The 18,901-nt window shown below is 45.1% G+C and overlaps 1 protein-coding gene across 3 annotated transcripts in view; it reads right to left on the minus strand.

The window, feature by feature from the left end:
* Nucleotides 1–3,360: 3,360 nt before the first annotated feature.
* The window catches only part of NEDD9 (neural precursor cell expressed, developmentally down-regulated 9), a 187,595-nt gene continuing 172,054 nt past the window's right edge, over nucleotides 3,361–18,901 (minus strand). For all 3 annotated transcript variants that reach the window (XM_059399437.1, XM_059399438.1, XM_059399436.1), the window contains 5 exons: nucleotides 12,890–12,991; nucleotides 12,102–12,203; nucleotides 9,939–11,183; nucleotides 8,535–8,624; nucleotides 3,361–5,690 (listed from right to left, as the gene is read on the minus strand). In XM_059399437.1, coding sequence (XP_059255420.1) covers nucleotides 5,181–5,690; nucleotides 8,535–8,624; nucleotides 9,939–11,183; nucleotides 12,102–12,203; nucleotides 12,890–12,991 — 2,049 coding nt within the window. In that variant the 3' untranslated portion in view covers nucleotides 3,361–5,180. The remainder of the gene's footprint in view (nucleotides 5,691–8,534; nucleotides 8,625–9,938; nucleotides 11,184–12,101; nucleotides 12,204–12,889; nucleotides 12,992–18,901) is intronic.

Below are 18,901 nucleotides of genomic sequence, written 5' to 3' on the forward strand. Positions count from 1 at the left end.
CTTTAACAGACTCCTTGCTGAGCTCAGAGCCTGACCTGGGGCACAATCTCATTATCATGAGATCATGACCTGAGCTGAAACCAAAAGCCTAATGCCCAACCAACTGTACTGTCCAGGTGTCCCATGAGGGTTCCTTTTTCTCCATGTCCTCACCAGCACCTATTGTTTCTTACATTTTTGATTTTAGTCATTCTGACAGGTGTGAGGTTATACCTCATTGTGGTTTTGATATGCATTTCCCTGATGATTAGTGATGTTGAGCATATTTTCATGTGTCTGTTGGCCATCTATATCTCTTTGGAGAAATGTTTGTACCTGTCTTCTGCCCATGTTTAAACTGCTTTATTTGTTTTTTTGGTATTGAGTTGTATATGTTCTTTATATATTTTGGATACTAACCCTTTATTGGATATGTCATCTGCAAATATCTTCTTTCATTCCACAGGTTGGCCTTGTTGCTTGTTGTTTTGTTGATTGTTTCCTTTGCTGTGCAGAAGTGTTTTTTTTTTTCTCTTTTTTTAAATGCAGTCCCAATAGTTTATTTTTGCTTTTGTTTCCCTTGCCTCAGGAGAGACATAACTAGAAAAATGTTGCTATGGCTGATGTCAGAGAAATTACAGCCATTCACTCCTTTTTATTGCTGAATATTATTCCATTGTATGACTAGACCATAATTTATTTATCGACTCACCTGTTGATGCCATTGGATTGTCTTCATTGGGACTATGATGAATAAAAGTTTTTTTTTTTTAAAGTAGACATGTAGATTTTAATTTATTTTGGGTAAATACCTATGATTGAAATCACTGGGTTATGACCAATTATTACTGTTATTTGCTTACTTGTTCTATTAAATACTGAGACAGGAGTATCTAAATCTCCACCTGTAATTACAGATTTTCCCTTTCTCCTTTCAGTTATATCGATTTTTGCTTCATATATTTTGAAACTTTGTGTCTAGATATGTACACAGTAATATTTCACTTTTTTTATGAGTCGACTATTTTATCATGAAATGTTCTCCTTGGTCCCTCCCTGTACTCAATTCTACTTTGTCTGCCAATGTAGCCACTCCAGCTTTTTCTTTTTTAAATCACAATGTACATGATATATCTCTTTCTATCCCTTTGCTTTTTAAAACTTATTTGTGATTTTTATTTAATATATGTGTCTTTTAAGTAGTATATAGTTTAGGGGCACCTGAGTGGCTCTGTTGGTTAAGTGTCTGCCTTTGTGTCAGGTCATAATCCTAGGGTCCTGGGATAGACCTTACGTGTCGGGCTCCCTGCTCAGTGGGGAGCCTGCTTCTCTCTCTCCCTCTGCTTGCTGTTCCTCCTGCTTGTGCTCTTGCTCTCTGTGTCAAATAAATAAATAAAAATCTTTTTTTTTAAAGATTTTATTTATTTATTTGACAGAGAGAGATCACAAGTAGGCAGAGAGGCAGGCAGAGAGAGAGGAGGAAGCAGGCTCACTGCTGAGCAGAGAGCCTGATGCGGGACTCGATCCCAGGACCCTGAGATCATGACCTGAGCCGAAGGCAGTGGCTTAACCCACTGAGCCACCCAGGTGCCCAAAAATCTTAAAAAAAATAGTATATAGTGTAGTCTTGCTTAAAAAAAAAAAAAATCCAGCCTGAGAATCTCTGATTTCTAATTGGAGTGGTTAGACCACTTATTTAAAAAAAGAAGTCATAATTAACAGAAGAATAAACTGTATATATTTCAAGTGTACAATCTGATGAGTTTTGACATGTGTATACCTGTGAAGCCATCAGCACAATCAAGAAAATGGGCATTTTCATCATTCCCACGTGGTTCCCTGAGCTCCTTTGTAATCCCTCCCTGTCCCTCCTCTTTGCAGGACACCACGGATCTGCTTCCGGTCACCATAGTTTGCATGTTCAGAACTTTGAGTACGTGAAAACAGACCATGTGTATTCTGTTCTGTCTGGTTTCTTTTACATATTGTAATGATTCTGAAAGTCATTCGTGTTGGCTTTGTTTCAAATTTTTTTTTATTCCTTTTTGTTTCTGTGTAGTATTCCATTGGATGGATGTACCACAGTGGTTTTATTCATTCACACAGATGAGCATTTGGGTTGTTTCTAGCTTTTGGCTATTATAAATAGCTGCTATGAACATTCTTCTTCATGTCTTTGTACGTACATACGTTTTTATTTCTTGAGTAAATACTTAGGAGAGGAATTCCTAGACTGTATGGTAGGCATAGATTTAGTATTTTAAGGAACTGCCCATTTATTTTCCAAACATTGTACCATAGCTCCCTTGTCCATCAAGTTTGTATGGCTTGCCTTTTTGTTTCGGTGACTTTATTTGGTGTATGTATTCTTCGTTTACCTATTGCCCATTCATATGTCTTCTTTAGTGAGGTTTTTCTTCATATTTTTTGCCCATTTAAAAAACTTTGTCTCCTCATTCTGATAAAATGTTCTTGGATGATGTATGTGGTGCAAATATTTTCTTCTGGTTTGTGGGTTGCCTTTTTCTATTTTTAACAGTCTCCTTAGAAGAGCCAGAAGCTTAATTTTTATGAAGTCTGATTTATCAATTTTTTTCTTCTATGGTTTCTTTCTTATTTATTTTTCTATCTAAGGAACATTTGTCTACCTGAGATCTCAAAGATTTTCTCCAATGATTTCTTCTAGACTCATTAAAGTCTATGACCCATTTCATTTGTGTGTAGGGTGTAAGGTACATACTCATTTTTTTTACCATGGAGCGATCTAGTTGTTCCAGCACCATTTTTTCAAAAGACTTCTATTCCTCAATGAAGTGCCTTGACACTTTTCTTGAAAATCAATTCACACTTACAGATGTGGGCAAAATAATACAAGGTATATTTAAATGCCTTAGCTGTAAATCTTAGTAAGACACCTGTGAAAAAGTAGGCTAAGCATTAAAAGTAATTTATGTGGCTATGAATCTCGAATTTGCTTCAAATAGTTTCAACTGTTTCTTTTTTATGTCTATTCCAAAGTGAGTTAAGTCATTCTCTTTGACTCTAAACCTCATGAATGGCAACATCCATATTATGATAGTAGAAATCATTCTACTCATCGCTTAAATGTGTAAGATTTCTGGTGAAGCTAAGCCTTGTTCCAGATATTTGGGTTTCGCAATGTTCACAGAACCCAGAATTTTCTTCAAATGTAAATACCCTCTGAAGTGATACAAAACGAAAAAATAAACAACTCTCAATTTTTCTAAAAAATCCAGACCTATACTATTGATACAATAACCATCATTTAGCTTCCTCTATTAGGAGTGCCCAAATACACCAACAGGCAATTCTGAGACAAAGACAATAGCAAGCTAAAAGAAAACCCAGTGCCTATGGAAATTGAGATTGAAAAATTTAATGATTTAAAAAATAGCCTTTACATACAAGATGGGGAAGAGAGTAATACAGATTGAAATTTTGGTTTTAAAAATGTGAAAGGTCACCACTTAGCTTAAAACAAGTCTGTCATCTCCTAAGAAATATACTGTACAATGAACTCTATAGGGGCACCTTTCAACTCCTACTGAGTTGGTTTTTAGCAGTCTCCTTTCTCCCCACACATTTACTCGTCATGAAACGATACAACTCGTCATGAAACGTAATCATCTCTTGACAGAAGAGAGCTTGGAGAACTATGATACGGTTTTTTTGAAAAGCACCTTCTGTGATGTTTTGCTGAATTTTCCCCTCATACTTAGATTGCACAGTCTTCTCTCTTAAATCCTTTCCTGTTCCAATGACTTGGTTGTTTAAAACAAATAAGCTTTATTAAGTCAAGGCATACTTGGCAAATAAAAATGTTTTCAAATGGTCTAGTTTAGAACCATTAAATAAGAACTGGACTGAAGGCCTATGGATAACATGCTTATTGACTTGTTAATATGTGAATACATTTACCTACTAGGTAGGAAGTATCTTATTTGCCCCAAGGCCAGTCAAATGGCTCGTGGGTGTCTTTACTGTGCCAACACCAGCAGGTGTAATGGCATGGATGCTGTGATGAGCTGGAAGATGGTGGTGGGCTGTATACACAGGATTAAGGCCAAATAGAATTGTTGAGACTGGACCAGCTGAGTGTCGGGTCAGCAGCTGCATGTTTTAAGAAGGTTGCAAGATCAAATAGTGAATTCCCTTAGAATAGGATATAGACTGGTGGCTCTAAACTTTAAGTGACTCAGGAACAGGTCAGTTTTTGTCAGGTAATGGAAGCAGTAGCACCTAAGAGTTGAGAGTCAGAAGGGCCTCTACTTAAAACTGGCAGATGGAACCATCCCTTCTTTTTGTGGACAGTTGTAGTCTGATATGTCTTTATGAATTCCTGCTGCAAATAATTTAGTTTTTGCAAATCTAAAAACACCCTTTGGAAAACTTCATGGCCAAGTCACTCATAAATGTGGATGATCAAAAAGCCCTGGGGAAAACATTTGCTTTCTTTTTATCATAATGTCCTGTGTTCAAACAACCCAGCCCTAACCAGGGATTTAGCCTCCGCATACTTCTCAAATAGGGGTGCTTGGGTTAACGTATACTTCCTGAATCTTCTTCCATTTTTAAAAGGGCATTTTCAATCAGAAGTGAGGCATTTTGCCACAATGGGCCAAAGATGATCAGTTTTGAAAGGGGTGTCCAAACAAGGTCAAGTCATGCCATGCCTGTTTATTAGAAGGTGAACACTTTCACGTATACTGTGCTTCCCACACTTGGACATGACAGGCTCAGAATAATCACTAGTATATGTAGAGCAATATTACAACTAGCTGGTATGTTTTCTAAAATTAAAAAAAAATAATAAGGAAAAAAAATGCAGCATTAGGACATGCTTACTAAGGTGCTTCTTCATTCATGTTTTCTAATGGAATGTATTGGACAAACATCTACAAACGAACATGAATACACAGGCATACACACGCACGTGAACCAGTTTCTGTACAGTTTAGGCCTTAGATGCTTCTGTGTTTACGTAAGAACCACACAGGGAAAAAAAAAAATCCCCCTCTAGCTCCCTGAATTTCTGAATGTTGTCCAACCCATAAAATGTTAAAATATTTCATTTTTATATAAAATTATCTACAAAAATAGATAACATTTACAAAAAACCAGAGAGCATTTCCAGTTTTCGTTAGAAGCGCACTCAGTCCCCCTTTCTGTCCTTTCTCCTCTCAGAAGGTGGCCATCTCCAGCAAAGAATGCTTGAAGAGCTGGGCGTTCCGGGACAGGTCTGTCACTTGGTGCACCATCTCCTGCAGGGCCGTGGTGCTCGGGTAATGGAGGGCCGCCATCTTGGTTGCCATCACGATCGCCTTGAGCTGCTCACAGAGCTGGTTGCTGGAGTTCATCACTTTGTTGCGAATGTCCTGGGCAGCAACCTGCCTTGTCAGCGTGTCCCCAATGAACACCAGTTTGTGTGCGCTCAGGATGACAAACTTGCTGTGGGCCACAAAGATGCGTGGCGGCTGTGCCAAGCTGACGCAGCTGAAGAGGGCGTCGATGGCGTTGAGGAGGGAGATGTAATGGGTCTCGCACTGGTCGTAGTAGAAGCACAGCAGCTGCCGATCCTGAGTGCCCACGCTGCTGTTTGTGGTGGGGAGGCTTTGAGAAGGCTTCCACTTGGAGATGTCGTTCTCCACAGGCTTGGTGATTTCTTGTTCCAACAACTGGAACTGACTTAGCTGCAAGGGAGAGAAAAGCAGAGTTTGTGAAGGGGAAGGCAGTGCACCATCTTGGAAGTTAACTGGGGCTTGGGGTTCAAGGACAGGGATTTCAATCCCTAGTAAGTGGTTAGTGCTCACTTAGATGAGAGGCTTTGCTTTCCTAAACTGTAAAATGTGGAGGCTGAAAAAGAGGATCGCTAAGGAATCTCCCAGTTCAGGCCACTGCGGTTGGATATTGGTCTCTTCTGCCCTACGGCTGGAAGGCAGCTAGCTGTTATACTCAGCTGTCACCTGCACCTTTATGAAAGTTCCATGAGTTAACATTTACCAAGTGCTTAGAGTGGTTTTTGGTATATCGTCATCTCTATATAAATGTTTATTGAACACTGAGTGGCGGCGAGGGAAAATCCAATGGGGGGATCTCCTTATCCAGTCAATCGCTGACAGTTGGCTCCTCCTCTGGGAAAGCCTTGACTCTGTCCCTTCCAGGCTCTTAGATAATTGACCATCCATGACCCCTTTCTGTTTCTCCTACTCTTGCAGGCAAGATTTGTAAATGTTAGGCAGCACTACAGGTGTATTTATTTACACCTATAAATACATGTGCAGAATCTCTAAGGGAATGTGAATGCTAATTGTTCATCAGAGCGCTTAGCCACCCAGAGCTGTTGAAAGAAAAGAAACTCGCACATAGACTCAAGGAGTGTTACCTTCCTTCTTTCCTTACTGCTCCTGGCTGGTGTTATTACTTAAACTGTACTTATAATCTCATGCTATTCCACCAAATCTCAGGAAAGACCTTTCTTTTGCAGGTAAGGACTACCTGTGACCTGAGCTTAGGACTCCACGATCTTCTGCTCTGAGACAGAGCTAAGTCAGAGTAGGGCCAACCTCATCCAGTTTTGCCCCCAAGAAATGCACCGTAAGCTATGTTTTTTGAGAGAATCTGCTTTCTTCTTAGAAATTACTATGGTTTCAACAAGTTCCCTAAAGCCCTGCAGTCCTCCTTGGCTAAATGCCAAAGTAGACATAAATGGATCCAGGGTGATGTTTGACGGTATCTCGCTTATGCTTTTGCAAATATGTTCATAAATATATCATCTTATTAGAGAGATGGGAGAACTTTCTCATTTTATATAGAAGCAACTGAAGTTCATGGAGGTTAAATGACTTGCCTAAGGTCATAGAGTTGGCTGGTCAGATAGCAAGGACTAGAATTCTGGTTTCCTAGGGCGCATGGGTGACTCAGTCGATTAAGCAACCAATTCTTGATTTCAGCTCAGGTCATGATCTCAGGTTGTGAGATGGAGTCCCTCATCAGGCTCCACACTCAGTGTGGAGTCTGCTTGAGATTCTCTCTCTCCTTCTCCCTCTGCTGCCTCCCCCCCAACTCTTGTGCTCTCTTGGTCTCTAAAAAAATAATAAAATATTATTTTTTTTTTAAAAAGGAACTCTGGTTTCCTGAGGCAACGTGACAGTTCATGTCTCTATGTGACATTTTATTTCAGCTTAAAAGGCATGTAAGTCCTCGATCCATTACTCTCTATTTTTATGCCCCCTACCAGTAAGACTCGTCATTATCAGTCCCACTCATGCCCAGCTTTTGAGTGAGCCTGCCTTGCCCAAATCCCTTCTTTGAGGGCTTGGATATATCTTGAACACATTTGATTCTGCTCTCATTCTTTTAGATTGGACCAAGAACAGCCAAGCCATACACTTGTGTTGTAGGAGATAGATAGATAGATAGATAGAGATGGCCCAATCAGACTCTCTCTCTCTCTGTTTTGTTTTGCTTTAGTAATCTGATGAACCACAGTAGGGAGCTATTAGCTAAAGATGCTAAGCTGAAAAGCCATCTGTGGGAAGGAGTCTGAGTGGCCATGCATGGGTTCTGTGAAGTTCAGTAGGAGCCAAATGAGTAGACAAGTAGAGGAAACTGTCAGATAATAGAGGAGAAGGAAGCAAATTTAGAGAAAAGAAAGTCCAAGGAGAGAGAATTTACAGTCTGAGCTCTCATCAGACTTATCTGCGATCAGGCTCATTGGCTGTATCTGTGTTTTCTCTTCCTACATTACCCTACTATGATTTTGTTATAAAACCTGTTTGCTTGGCCTAGCTTGACTGGGTTTTGCTTCTGAGACCAACAGCCTTAACCCAAAAAGTCCTAACATGTTAAGTATACAGAAGTATCCTGGAAAAATGGCTATTTAGACATAATCTAGGTACACCAGCTGGATTACTAAAGCTATAAACATTCTCTTTGTTCTTATTCCCTATTATAAGCTTTGGAGCTGCTGCTTCTTATTATTATGATGATTTTTTAAAGATTTATTTATTTGAAAGAGAGTGTGAGGGAAAGGGGTAATAGGGAGGTGGAAAGGAGAGAGAGAGAGAAGCAGACTCCCCATTGAGCATGAAGCCAGATGGAACTCAGGGCTCGAACCCATGACCCTGAGATCATGATCCGAGCTGAAATCAAGAGTCGTACACTCAACCGACTGAGCCACCCAGGTACCCCAGAGCTTTTTTTTTTTTTTTTAAAGATTTATTTATTTGAGAGAGAGAGAGAGCACACAGGGAGGAGCAGAGGGAGAGGAAGAGAGAATCCCAAGCAGACTCCACACTGAGCACAGAGCCATGGAACCGACATGGGGCTCCATCTCATGATCCTGAGATCATGACCTGAGCCAAAACCAAGAGTCAGACGCTTGATCGATTGAGCCACTCAGGCACCCTGAGCCTTGAAGCTTATATGCGCCCAAGAATGCTGGAAGGACCAAAATGATGATCTTCTGAAGGGCTACCTCCCTTACGAAGCGGGAAATCCTCAATCCCAGGTAGGTCCTGTCCTGCCTGACTTACCTGATGATGCTCCAGCTGCATCTTGTTCTGTTTGATGATATTTTCTTTTTCCAGCAGCTCTTTCTGTTGCCTCTCAAACTCCTCCTTCCCCTGTTATTTGTCAACATAAAGAAAACATTACATCACCCCTGTGGTTCACTTGTGCTAACACTTTCATTGACAAATGTGTAAACGCCCTTTAGTTTTCCATTGCCTTGACTCTAGTAGGCCCTGTTAGGCCCTGTGAATGCCAGACAGGGAGGGCACGCTCCCGGCCAGACTTCCAGCATCCCTGTGTAGGGCAGGGCTGAAAACTAAAATCTGTTCTCATGGGGGGTGCCACCATCTCCACTCCACTTTCCCATTTTGGGAGACCCACACTCCCCTGCAAACCTCCTTACACAGTACTATTTCTCAGGGTTCTCCTCTAACAGATTATATGCAAACCCATAAACCTAACGCAGCTCTAAACGGGGTCCACACTGCACTCCCGGTTTCTTTGGATTGTCTATAACTCTACACCAAATTAGTATTTCCCGGTATGCAGAGCTGAACGACGCACTACGGGAAGGGTGAATGCCCCACATCTACTCTATCCTGCCCCTTTCCTTAGCAGTGGGGGTGCGGGGTGGGAGGCAGGGCTCGGCTCTCTCCCCTCTCCAGTCTCCTGTGTGCAAGGGAACTGTACTTAGTCCAACAGTCCTCCAGATGACCCATCCCTCTCAGTCAGATGAAAGGAATGGCCGAAGGAGATAGCAAATTCTAAATAATGGATCTTGGATAAAAGTCTGAATTCCCCAAAGTGAAAAGGATCCCGGGTCAACGTGGTAGAATTTCCATGTGTAGGAGGCAGACTGTGCCTGCCCTCTTTCCCATGTGCTGGTGACATTCTGGGTCAACTGACAAACACCCGGTGTTCTTCAAGGTCAATCTGAGGCTTCAGTAATTAATTGAACACACAAACACACATTGCAGAGCTGAAGGGATTTCTGAGAATTTCTCTAGTATAGAGTCTTCTTTCTTTCGTCACAGTGCCTCCCTCCTTTTTCAAATAAAATACCATGCAGAACTCTATCATAAAATGCGAACAGAGGTTGAGCTGGTGTGATTATGTGAGAGAAACATGTGCCTATTTGGGGGGTCTCTTCCCGCTTGCCCGAGGCATATCAATGGATCACCCCAACCCCGTGCTCCATTCACTTTGCGAATGAAGAAATGACAGCCCCGGGAGGTTCAATCAGTGGATCACACCGTTAGTGCCAGGGAACTGAGGACTCAGCACTCTCGGGCCAGTGCTGTCGCCTTCATATGTGAGCTATGAATTCTGCTCGAGAACCGTGAACCACGTTCTCGCCCCAGGCTGTCCAGCCCACCCACCAGGCTCCCTGAATGCGAGTACAGGCCGTAGGAGCCCGATTTCCTTACCTGCAGGTGGACGTAGTCGTAATCATCCATCCAGCTCCTCTCGGAGCTGTCGCTGCTGCTGCAGTCAGGGGGCTGGTCCTTGCCCAGGCTCGGGGGCAGCGGCTTGGTGAGGGCTTGGGCCTTGGGGTCCCCGGGAGGCAGCAGCAGCTGCACCTGGGACGCCACGTGCGGGTACTCCGTGGAGTTCGTGATGCTCTCGGAGCCGCTCTTGGCGTGCGAGCCACCGGGGCCCGGCCGGAAGAGGGCCTCTGCGTTGGTGTTGATGGTTGTGGTGAGCTGCTTGGCATCATCGGGCACGGTCTTCGCCACCATCACGAAGCGGTCCAGGTCGTCCCACTTGTTCTGCGGCTTGTTGACGGCCAGAATGTTCAGGGACCAGCTGCACTCGTTCAAGTCGTGGCTGGTCTGGCTCAGGATCTGGTGGGAGTCTTCCACCCTCTGGAGCTCCCGCTTCATTTTGTTCTGCAGGAGGAGTTCGGGGAGGCAGGACGCATTGGCGGTGGCTCCCTTGGCAAAGTGGAGGTAGTCCCTCACGGACACCTCCACCCTGTCCACGGAGGCGCGGATCTCGTTGACGTGGCGCTCCATGTATCCGTAGCACCGCCAGTCCGTGGTCACCAGCGCCATGAGGCTGGACACGCCCATCTCCAGGCTCTGCTGGAGCCGGTGCAGCCGCTCGATGGCCGTGTCCGGATCCAGCAAGAGCCTTTTGTCCGGAGATGGCGAGGTCGACAAGGAGGACTCCTTGGAGGTGGTGGAAGATGTGGACATGTTGCTCCTGGTGCTGCCCGTGCTGGAGAAGGACAACCGGTTGATACCATCCACCACGTCCTGACAGCCTTTGATGTCCGGGGCGCTGTGCAGAGGGACGTCGTAAACACCCTCTCTCTCTTCAGGGTTTGCTTTCTCACTGGTTTCTGCCGGCGGCTCCAGGAATTGAACCCCTCGGGGGACGTCATAGGCGTCATTCTGGGGGCCCAGGGACTGTCCCAGCTGTGAGGGCGGGTGGTTCAGCGAGACGTTTTGGGGTCTCCGTGTCGCCAGATCCGTGGTTCCTGCAGCATCACAGCTGTATTTTACGTGAAGGTCCTTCCCCATCGGCTTGGTGCTGGTTGGGGGGATGTCATAGACGCCCTCGGGTCTGACGTCTGGCCTTGCGGCTTGTCTCACTGGAGGGGGGAAATCATACTCTTTTTCCCTAAGCCCTGCCTCATCTCGGCAAGCAGAGGGAGGGACGGCATATACCTGAAAAGCAAGTGGAAAAGGAGCCATTATTTTTTCAGCTGGCTCATGCGAACGTGCAGAAGCTGAAAAGGACCTAAAAATGAGGCTACGATTCTCAGTCCTCATTGCTGGCTCCTGGCTTTCCGCCTTCCACTCACTTCTGGCCTCTGTTTCCCAAGGCTCGGCTCTGCTCTCACTTCCCTCATCCTTGGGCGGGAGCATCCTTCCCATGGCCTCAGCGCCGCCTGTGTGTGGACCCCTCCTGGCTGAGTGGCCCTCCCTGGGTCCCAGGCCCGAGTTTCTGACCACCTCCTGGGTCTCCTTCCGCGGCTGATCCAGGCAGGGAGGCAGACCGTGCCGTCACACACAGGACGAGGCATCGGGTCTCCCGGCTGTGACACGCTGAATAGTTGCTTCCATGTTCTGACACACAGTTCCCTTCTCTGCACAGTAGGCGTAACTGTACTTCGGGGCAGGCGTGCCCCAGAGGACAAGAGAGGACGTCAGATGCAGCAAGCTATGGACTGAGATGCTGTAACGCTGCTCATAAATACGAGATACATCCCTTGCTTGCCAGACTGAATTATTTTATCTTCTAACTGGCTACCTCATTTTTAATGGAATGCCCTAACTATGGAGCCCTTAGACTTTGAGATTTTTCTTTCCTTTCCCTTTTTAAAAAAGTAATCTCGAGGCCCCACGGGGGACTTGAACTCACGACCTCGAGATCAAGCGTCGAATGTCTCCTGACTGAGCCAGCCAGGTGCCCCTGGAGCCCTTAGGCTTATTGCCTTTGCCTACTGCCTTTCCATCTTCCCGTTCACTCTCACAAAGACTGGTTTCTCCCCTTTGGTTTGCCCTTCTTGTATTACCCCAATAAACACACACACACACACACACACACACCCCTTTTTTGCTGCTCTGTGGTAGCTCACTTACCCCTTTGGTAGGAGGGATGTCATAGACGCCTTGAGGTTTTATCTCTCCTACTGGAACTGAAAACACGGGGCCTTTCACTGATGATGGAGGGATATCGTACACCTGAAGAGAAACACTTGCGTTACCCAGAACAGAAATGTTGCGTACGTGTCACTTCTTACGTTACTAAGCCTTTCACTGGCGACTAATTTGTCAGGTTATGTATACCCTTGCTTGTCATAAGGGGATGGTAGAATTCTTTTTAGGTTTCATGTTCTTCGACTTAGATTGGAGTATAAAAATGACCTGATGTGAAGTATCTACACTGTCTGGACTTGATTTATTTATTTTTAAAGATTTTAGTTAGTTATTTGCAGCAGAGAGAGTGAGAGAGAGCGAGCGAGCATGAGCGGGGTGGGGGAGAGAGCAGAGGGACGGGGAAGAGCAGACTCCCCGCTGAGCAGGGAGCCCCAAGGACCCACGGCTCAATCCCAGGACCTTGAGACCGTGACCTGAGTCACAGTCGGCCACTTCACGGAACCACCCAGGCACCCTACTGTCTGCGCTTTAAACTATAGTTTAAAATTTTACATTTCCTGACTGAGAATGATAAGTGACAAAAGCTTTGTCAGATAAAGGCCTAGGATTTCCTGATTGAGCAAATCCAGAAAACGTAATTTAAATAGCATTGCTGGAAATGGCTTCTGTATAGCTAGCTTCAAGTGAAACATGCCTACGTGGTGAACTTCCCTTTGCTCGCAGCCCTGAAGGAAGGCTCGCCCTGCCCCACCCTGGGTGCTGGTACATACCCCTTGCGTGGCGTGGGAAGGAGGGATGTCGTAGATGTCCTTTTGGTATCTGGCCGGGTACTCGTACACGTAGCCCTGGCCCGTCCTCACGGGGGTTACTACCTGTGGGCAGGAAGATGAAGAGTGGTCAAATTCCAAGCCTCAGCCTCCCAACCAGCACTCCCCAGTCACCTCTCCCCCATAAGAAGAGAGAAAGAAAAAATATGGAAGGGAAGAGAGAAAAGGAAGGGGACAAGGGGACATTAGGGCACAACACTTTTTTTTTTTTGTACAGTACAACACTTTTAAATCCCCTCTTGAATCCCAAGAAAGGACAAATCCCTGAAATAGCTCCATCCCTCTTCCTCCCGATGACAAAACCATATCAAAGTTGGCCCAAGTTTCAATTCCCAGGATGTACCTTAAGGGAGAACCATTTTTAAATTATGAAATTTTAAATTATGATCCTAGATCATTCCTTTGAAGCACCCAAACCACAGCATAATGAAAAAAAAAAACCACTTTTTTTTTTTTAAAGGCTCTGAAACTATTTGTAAAGTGAATAATGCAAATAGAGACTTGAGCTACTTAAAATTCCTCTCATGCCTTCCCCAGGACGCCTCTTCATGTGACATTATTATTATTATAACTCAAATTCCATAGGTCACTAGAGGACTTTTATGAAGCCAACAGCTCAGCAGTGCCGCTCTCAGAAGCCTCCAGGAGCTTTCAATCCAGCCTTTGAAACAAATGACAGACCCAGTTGGGAGCCACTGGGAACAGAGTTCAGGTCTCGAATCATTTTCTCATTTCCACCGGGGGAGCAGACGTCCCAGACAGTACCTACATCCAAGGGATGTGGGAAGTCAAACACACTCATCACAAGCCTGGCATCTGGAAGCAATGCCGACAGAAGGAACCTCACCCAGCAGGCTTGCATTTTCCCATCTACCATCCTTCCTCGTGTCCTAAGCACAGGCAGAGAACTCTCTTGAAGTGGAACTCACTGGAAATGTATTTAATTTGAAACTCATTTGGAAATGTATTTAATCCTCCAGGGGGCTACTAAATGACCAGTGTCTTATGTCTGCCTAACCCTTGTTCCCCCCCGAATGACTAATAGCAGCCCCCCCTTAGTATGGCCCATCACTTTTTTTTTTTTTTAATTTTTTTAGGAGACTGAGCATTGTAAATGAGGCAGAGCTGGCTCTTCCTTAAGAAGCCGTCATCTTTTATCCTTTCCCTAATGTGAAAATTCTGGCGTCAGGCTGCCTACAAAGCTATGTGAAAAATGCTCGCGTTCATCTTCTGTTGCAGTGGATGGAACACAGCCAAAGGCACCAATGCCCTCCTCCCCGGGGAGCTCTAAGACGCTAACTATTGCCCTAGTGCCTGCGGCTCATTACTTCTTGCCATGGATGTAAAGGAGATTAGAACTGCAGTCATCATCCCATCAAATCTCTCCACCGCCTCGGGTTTAAGAAAAGGAATCTGTGGCTTTAAACTCTTGTTGGCATGTAGCATACAGAACCATTTGCAGAGTGGACACTGCACCATGCCTAGTAAATCGTCCTTTTAAAAAGCGGCGTGCCCTTTGCTCAAGAAAGACGCGCTGTGTTCCTAGTGCCCTTATATGATTTTTTTTTCTCACTCACTCTTGTCTAGGAGAGAAGTGAAGGATCTTCTCTGAGTGTATCTCATCAGCCCCTCTATTTATAGCTCTCTATTTTGGCTTTATAATAGAACCTGCACACAACACAGCTTTTGTGCGGTTTGAAAGCTTCTAAGAGTGGATTCTGTCCAAGGTTGCCAAGTTGGTAATAATGCTAATGGAAAACCAAGGCTGGTTATGCTGAAGGCCAGCTGAGTGGTTCCATCTTTAGTTTAAAGATGGGAAGGGGGTGCTGGGAGATAGAGGGGGAGGTGCCATATCTGAAAATAGTCCTTGGTGAGATGTAAACATACGGCAAGACCTCAGAAAGGCGGGGTCCTCGACAAAGCTCTTCCTTGCCTTTGTGGGACCTTCCCTGGCAGAGGGCATTCGTGCTTCCCAGTATTTAACTTCTCACTTCCTGACAAATGTCACAAAACCTCAACTCGCTCTCTCTTTCTCATTTGGAGGATGCCTGTGGTCATCTGGTTTTTAAAAACTTTGCATTCCAAGTCAGTCATTTTCCTTGTTTATGCGTTAAAAGAAACAGATGGCGAAAACCACAGGGGGGAAAAAGCCAACAAAATACAGTCTCCCCGATTCCAGCATTCCTGATGGTACCATCGAATTCACGCTGGTCCACACACAGCATTTAAAAGGGACCAGCATTTTGCCTCTGGTCAGACACAGCCAGGGCAGACTGCGATCCACTCTGTAACGTCTGAAAGCACAAGCAGCTGAAGTCTTCTACTTTTGGACATTTTCCTCCTCAACCCGTCGCTTGGGTGACTTTCATGCCAATTGCGTGTTCTCTCCTCGGAGGAAAGTGCTGACTGTTCTGTACCTTACAGAGTATCCAGTTCTGTGGTCACAAGACCTTTTCTTCCTGCCTGACACAGTACACAAAAACCTTTCTACTGTCCCGGAATTACTGAACCTCAACCTCCAAGGAACACCAAGGTCTAGCCAAGGGGATGTAAATTTCGGAAGCATTCTCCTGGGTGTTTGCGAGGCAAGGCATGATGGCATTGCTACACAGAGGGCATTTCAAATCTAATTTTCTCAATGAAACAAAGTCAGGTTTTTCATTTCCTTTTTTCCTCCCTTGGTTTTTCTTTCGTGTTTTCCTTTTTTTCTGTGTATTTATTTATAGTTACAAGGAACTCCCATATTGACCTCTTAGCTCATTAGAATTGATGCAAATGGGGCTTAAAGGGGGATTCTTGGGGCTCTCAGGACCAAGGGCTAAGGCAATCCCCCTCCTGAGGACCCTGGCAGAGGAAATGCATTTTCCGGATACGGGATTTTCTGCCCCGTGAGGAATCTGACTGGTCCTCAGATGTTAGTATACTCTTCTTGTCAACTAACTGAAGAAACTGAAGGTGGACACTTGAAGAGAAGGCGGCGGCCAGATGTAGACATTTAGGAAAGAAAACTCCATTTAATAAATCTCCCCAGGGGTGGAGGGTGGCATCCAAAGTCCAGAGAGTGGGGTTACATTAGCGCTCTAATGAAGTGCTTGTCTAAAAACAAGCAAACACACACACACACACACGCACACACATGCACACACACGCGCGCGCGCATTCCCCCATCCCCCACTCTGATGTGTTTGATTTTCACCATTTTCGGCGTTAGAGTCTGGCCATCAAGAGCTGCTTTTAGAGATGATTTAAATACCTCCAATGTCTCATAATTTTGAGAGCCTCGCATGCTGAAAATTTAAAGGGTGGCAATGGGGGGCCAAGGGATCCCCCAGCAGCCAGCACGTGTGAGCCAGTGAGCTAGAAGAGAGGCCCTTGGGCCACTCACACCTCCCCAGTCCTTGGCCTGGCTTTGCACCTGTAGCCCAGCGAGGGCCCGAGTCTTGGATGCCTACAGGGCCCAGCAGATGAGGTGGAGGGAGAAACAAGCTGGGATTTCATGCTGGGGAGACAGAACCCACAACCTCCCGGAGGAAAGCAGCCATTCCTCAGCTCCAGCCAGCTGCCACCCCGAGAAAAGATGCCCCGTGTTGCTAAGTCTCTCAAATTTTCAGGAGAAGCCAGAAATCTGGATTTTTTTTTTTTTTAATGTGAAATCTGATTTCCAGAATTGGCTCAAATATTTCAAATAGTGTCCTGGCCAAACTAAACGTGTCTCTGGCCCTCTGGGGACCCGTCTTGCCTTCATCTATGTATTTCTGCCCTCCTCCCTCAATCCCTTGAAAATCTCTGAGGCCAGGGCCCAGAAAGCTCTTTAGCAATTCCATTCCTTGACAAGACTGAAGTCCACCATTTTATACCCATGCCCCGTGTGCCGCACGTCTATGCCTTCACTCACGCTGTATCTCTGTCCAAGATACTCTTCCTCCTGTTCTCAGATTCATATTTTATTCAACTTTCAAGGCCAGGCTGAGTGTCTCTCTCCCATGGAGCTTTTCCAGACAGAACACCTTTTTCTTGGACCGTCCCAAGCACATGATGCATCCGTCTCTAAGGGAACTAATCACTTGTGGTCTGTTTTGGTACCTCCCATTTCTTCTCTGGGCATGGTGGAGATAGAGCCTGTTTCTTCTTCATTTGTAGAGACACAGCAGGGCTCTGCACAGTGCCTTGACTGTAGTAAGGCTTGGATAAATGCACTGACTGGATATGTTAATGAACTAAAGGAAAACTCGAGGCTCTTCTTACACAAGATGGTACGGAACTGGACAGGACAGGAAACAGACCTGCCCGTGTAGGACAAGGTTGGTGTCTAGGTGAGTTAGCTCTAGGATGAGTGGGACCCACAGGAGAAGGAGCGGAATGGGCTCTTCTCAGCCATGCATGGCAAGGTTGGGCAAGTGATTATGGCAAAAAAAGCAGAGCGAATTTTAGATAAAGTCAAGCAATCAGAAACCACGGAAGCATGATCACCTGTGCGAGTGGTTGGTGTGAACCACTCGGAGGCCAAGAAGGGCTGCTAGCTGGTTTCCTTTTCCCTAGGCTCGAGTCTGCATGTGACTTGAGCATCTGTGTTCTTCTTAACCACCAGCTAGAAACGTATGGGGGAGTTTTGCAAAAATAAAACAAACTCCGCCGTTTACCTCAGTATCAGAAGGAAAACGTAACAGAAAGGAACTGGAGCTCTGACACGGGTCACGGGAAGCTGTGTATCAGAGGCCAAGGGCATACCAGGTCTTTAGCTCATGGAAAGGATTTGATCTGATGAGGGAAGGGACTGAGAACATAAGCCAGACTCAGGTCAGAGCTGACTCCACCACGTGTGAGAACATGACCAAGGCATCCGTCCATTCTAAGCCCGTTTCCTCATTAGTAGAATGGAAATAATAGCACTTAGAGGCTATTAGTGTATTAAATAAGATCAAGTACATAAAGAGCCTGGCATCCAGCAAACCCCTGAAGTCTTAGTTATTTCTATTATAATTGTCTATGATAATTCTATTATAATTGCTGGGTTATACAGCTTTACTTTTGGACTTAAGTTGTGTACCTGGGAATTCAGATCAACCGACCTACTGAAGACAGCTTTTAAAGAATGAGGAACAGATATTAACAATCGTCTTCATCACCTCATAGCATTAAAAGATAGTAAAGAGGGGCACCTGGGTGGCTCAGTCAGTTGGGTGGCTGCCTTCAGCTCAGGTGATAATCCCAGAGTCCTGGAATCAAGTCCTGCATCAGGCTCCCTGCTCAGTGGGGAGTCTGTCTCTGCCTCCCCCCTCTGCCCCCCTCTTCAAGCTCATGCTTTGTTCTCTCGCTCTATCTCAAATAAATAAAAATCTTAAAAAGAAAGAAAGAAAGAAAGAAAGAGAAAGAGAAAGATCGATTGATCGATCAGGTCCGCCTTTGGGAGCAGAGAAGGAATTCACAGAGGTAAGCCCACACTTTAAGGCTGCTTTTTTCCGGGGGTGGGGGGCACTGACTGATGTGAGAGAGGTGTGTCTAAGAGGCCACACTGTGTCTTTTTGCCATGTCTTTGGGTGTGGGGGAATACTGGACTCTAGGGCTTCCCAAGGTTGGGACCCTACTTTGGGTTGGATGTAAAAGTAAGAAGGTGCTAGAAGGGAAGCCACCCACGCACAGGCTGAAGCCAGGTTTTCACTCATCAGGGTTGGTAAGACTATCTCAAAGCCCGAAATCAGATTTCTGTGTGGCTGGGAGGCTGGCAGAAGGGAATAAAATCCTCTCTGGAAGTAGACGACATCTTTATGGGCCTTCAATTATTTCTTACAAATATCTGTAAATCCAGCGTCCGTCCTACAAAGATACTCAAAAATATAGGAGACAAGACAGCAGAAAAGGATAAGAGCCAATTTTTGCTTTCTTCCCAATATGAGGAGGATGTGGTCTGTGTCTTAGTGACCACAGATCTCACAGGCTGTTGGCTTTCAGAGTGTT

The sequence above is a fragment of the Mustela nigripes genome, chromosome 5 (assembly GCF_022355385.1).
Source record: "Mustela nigripes isolate SB6536 chromosome 5, MUSNIG.SB6536, whole genome shotgun sequence".
Lineage (NCBI taxonomy): Eukaryota > Metazoa > Chordata > Mammalia > Carnivora > Mustelidae > Mustela > Mustela nigripes.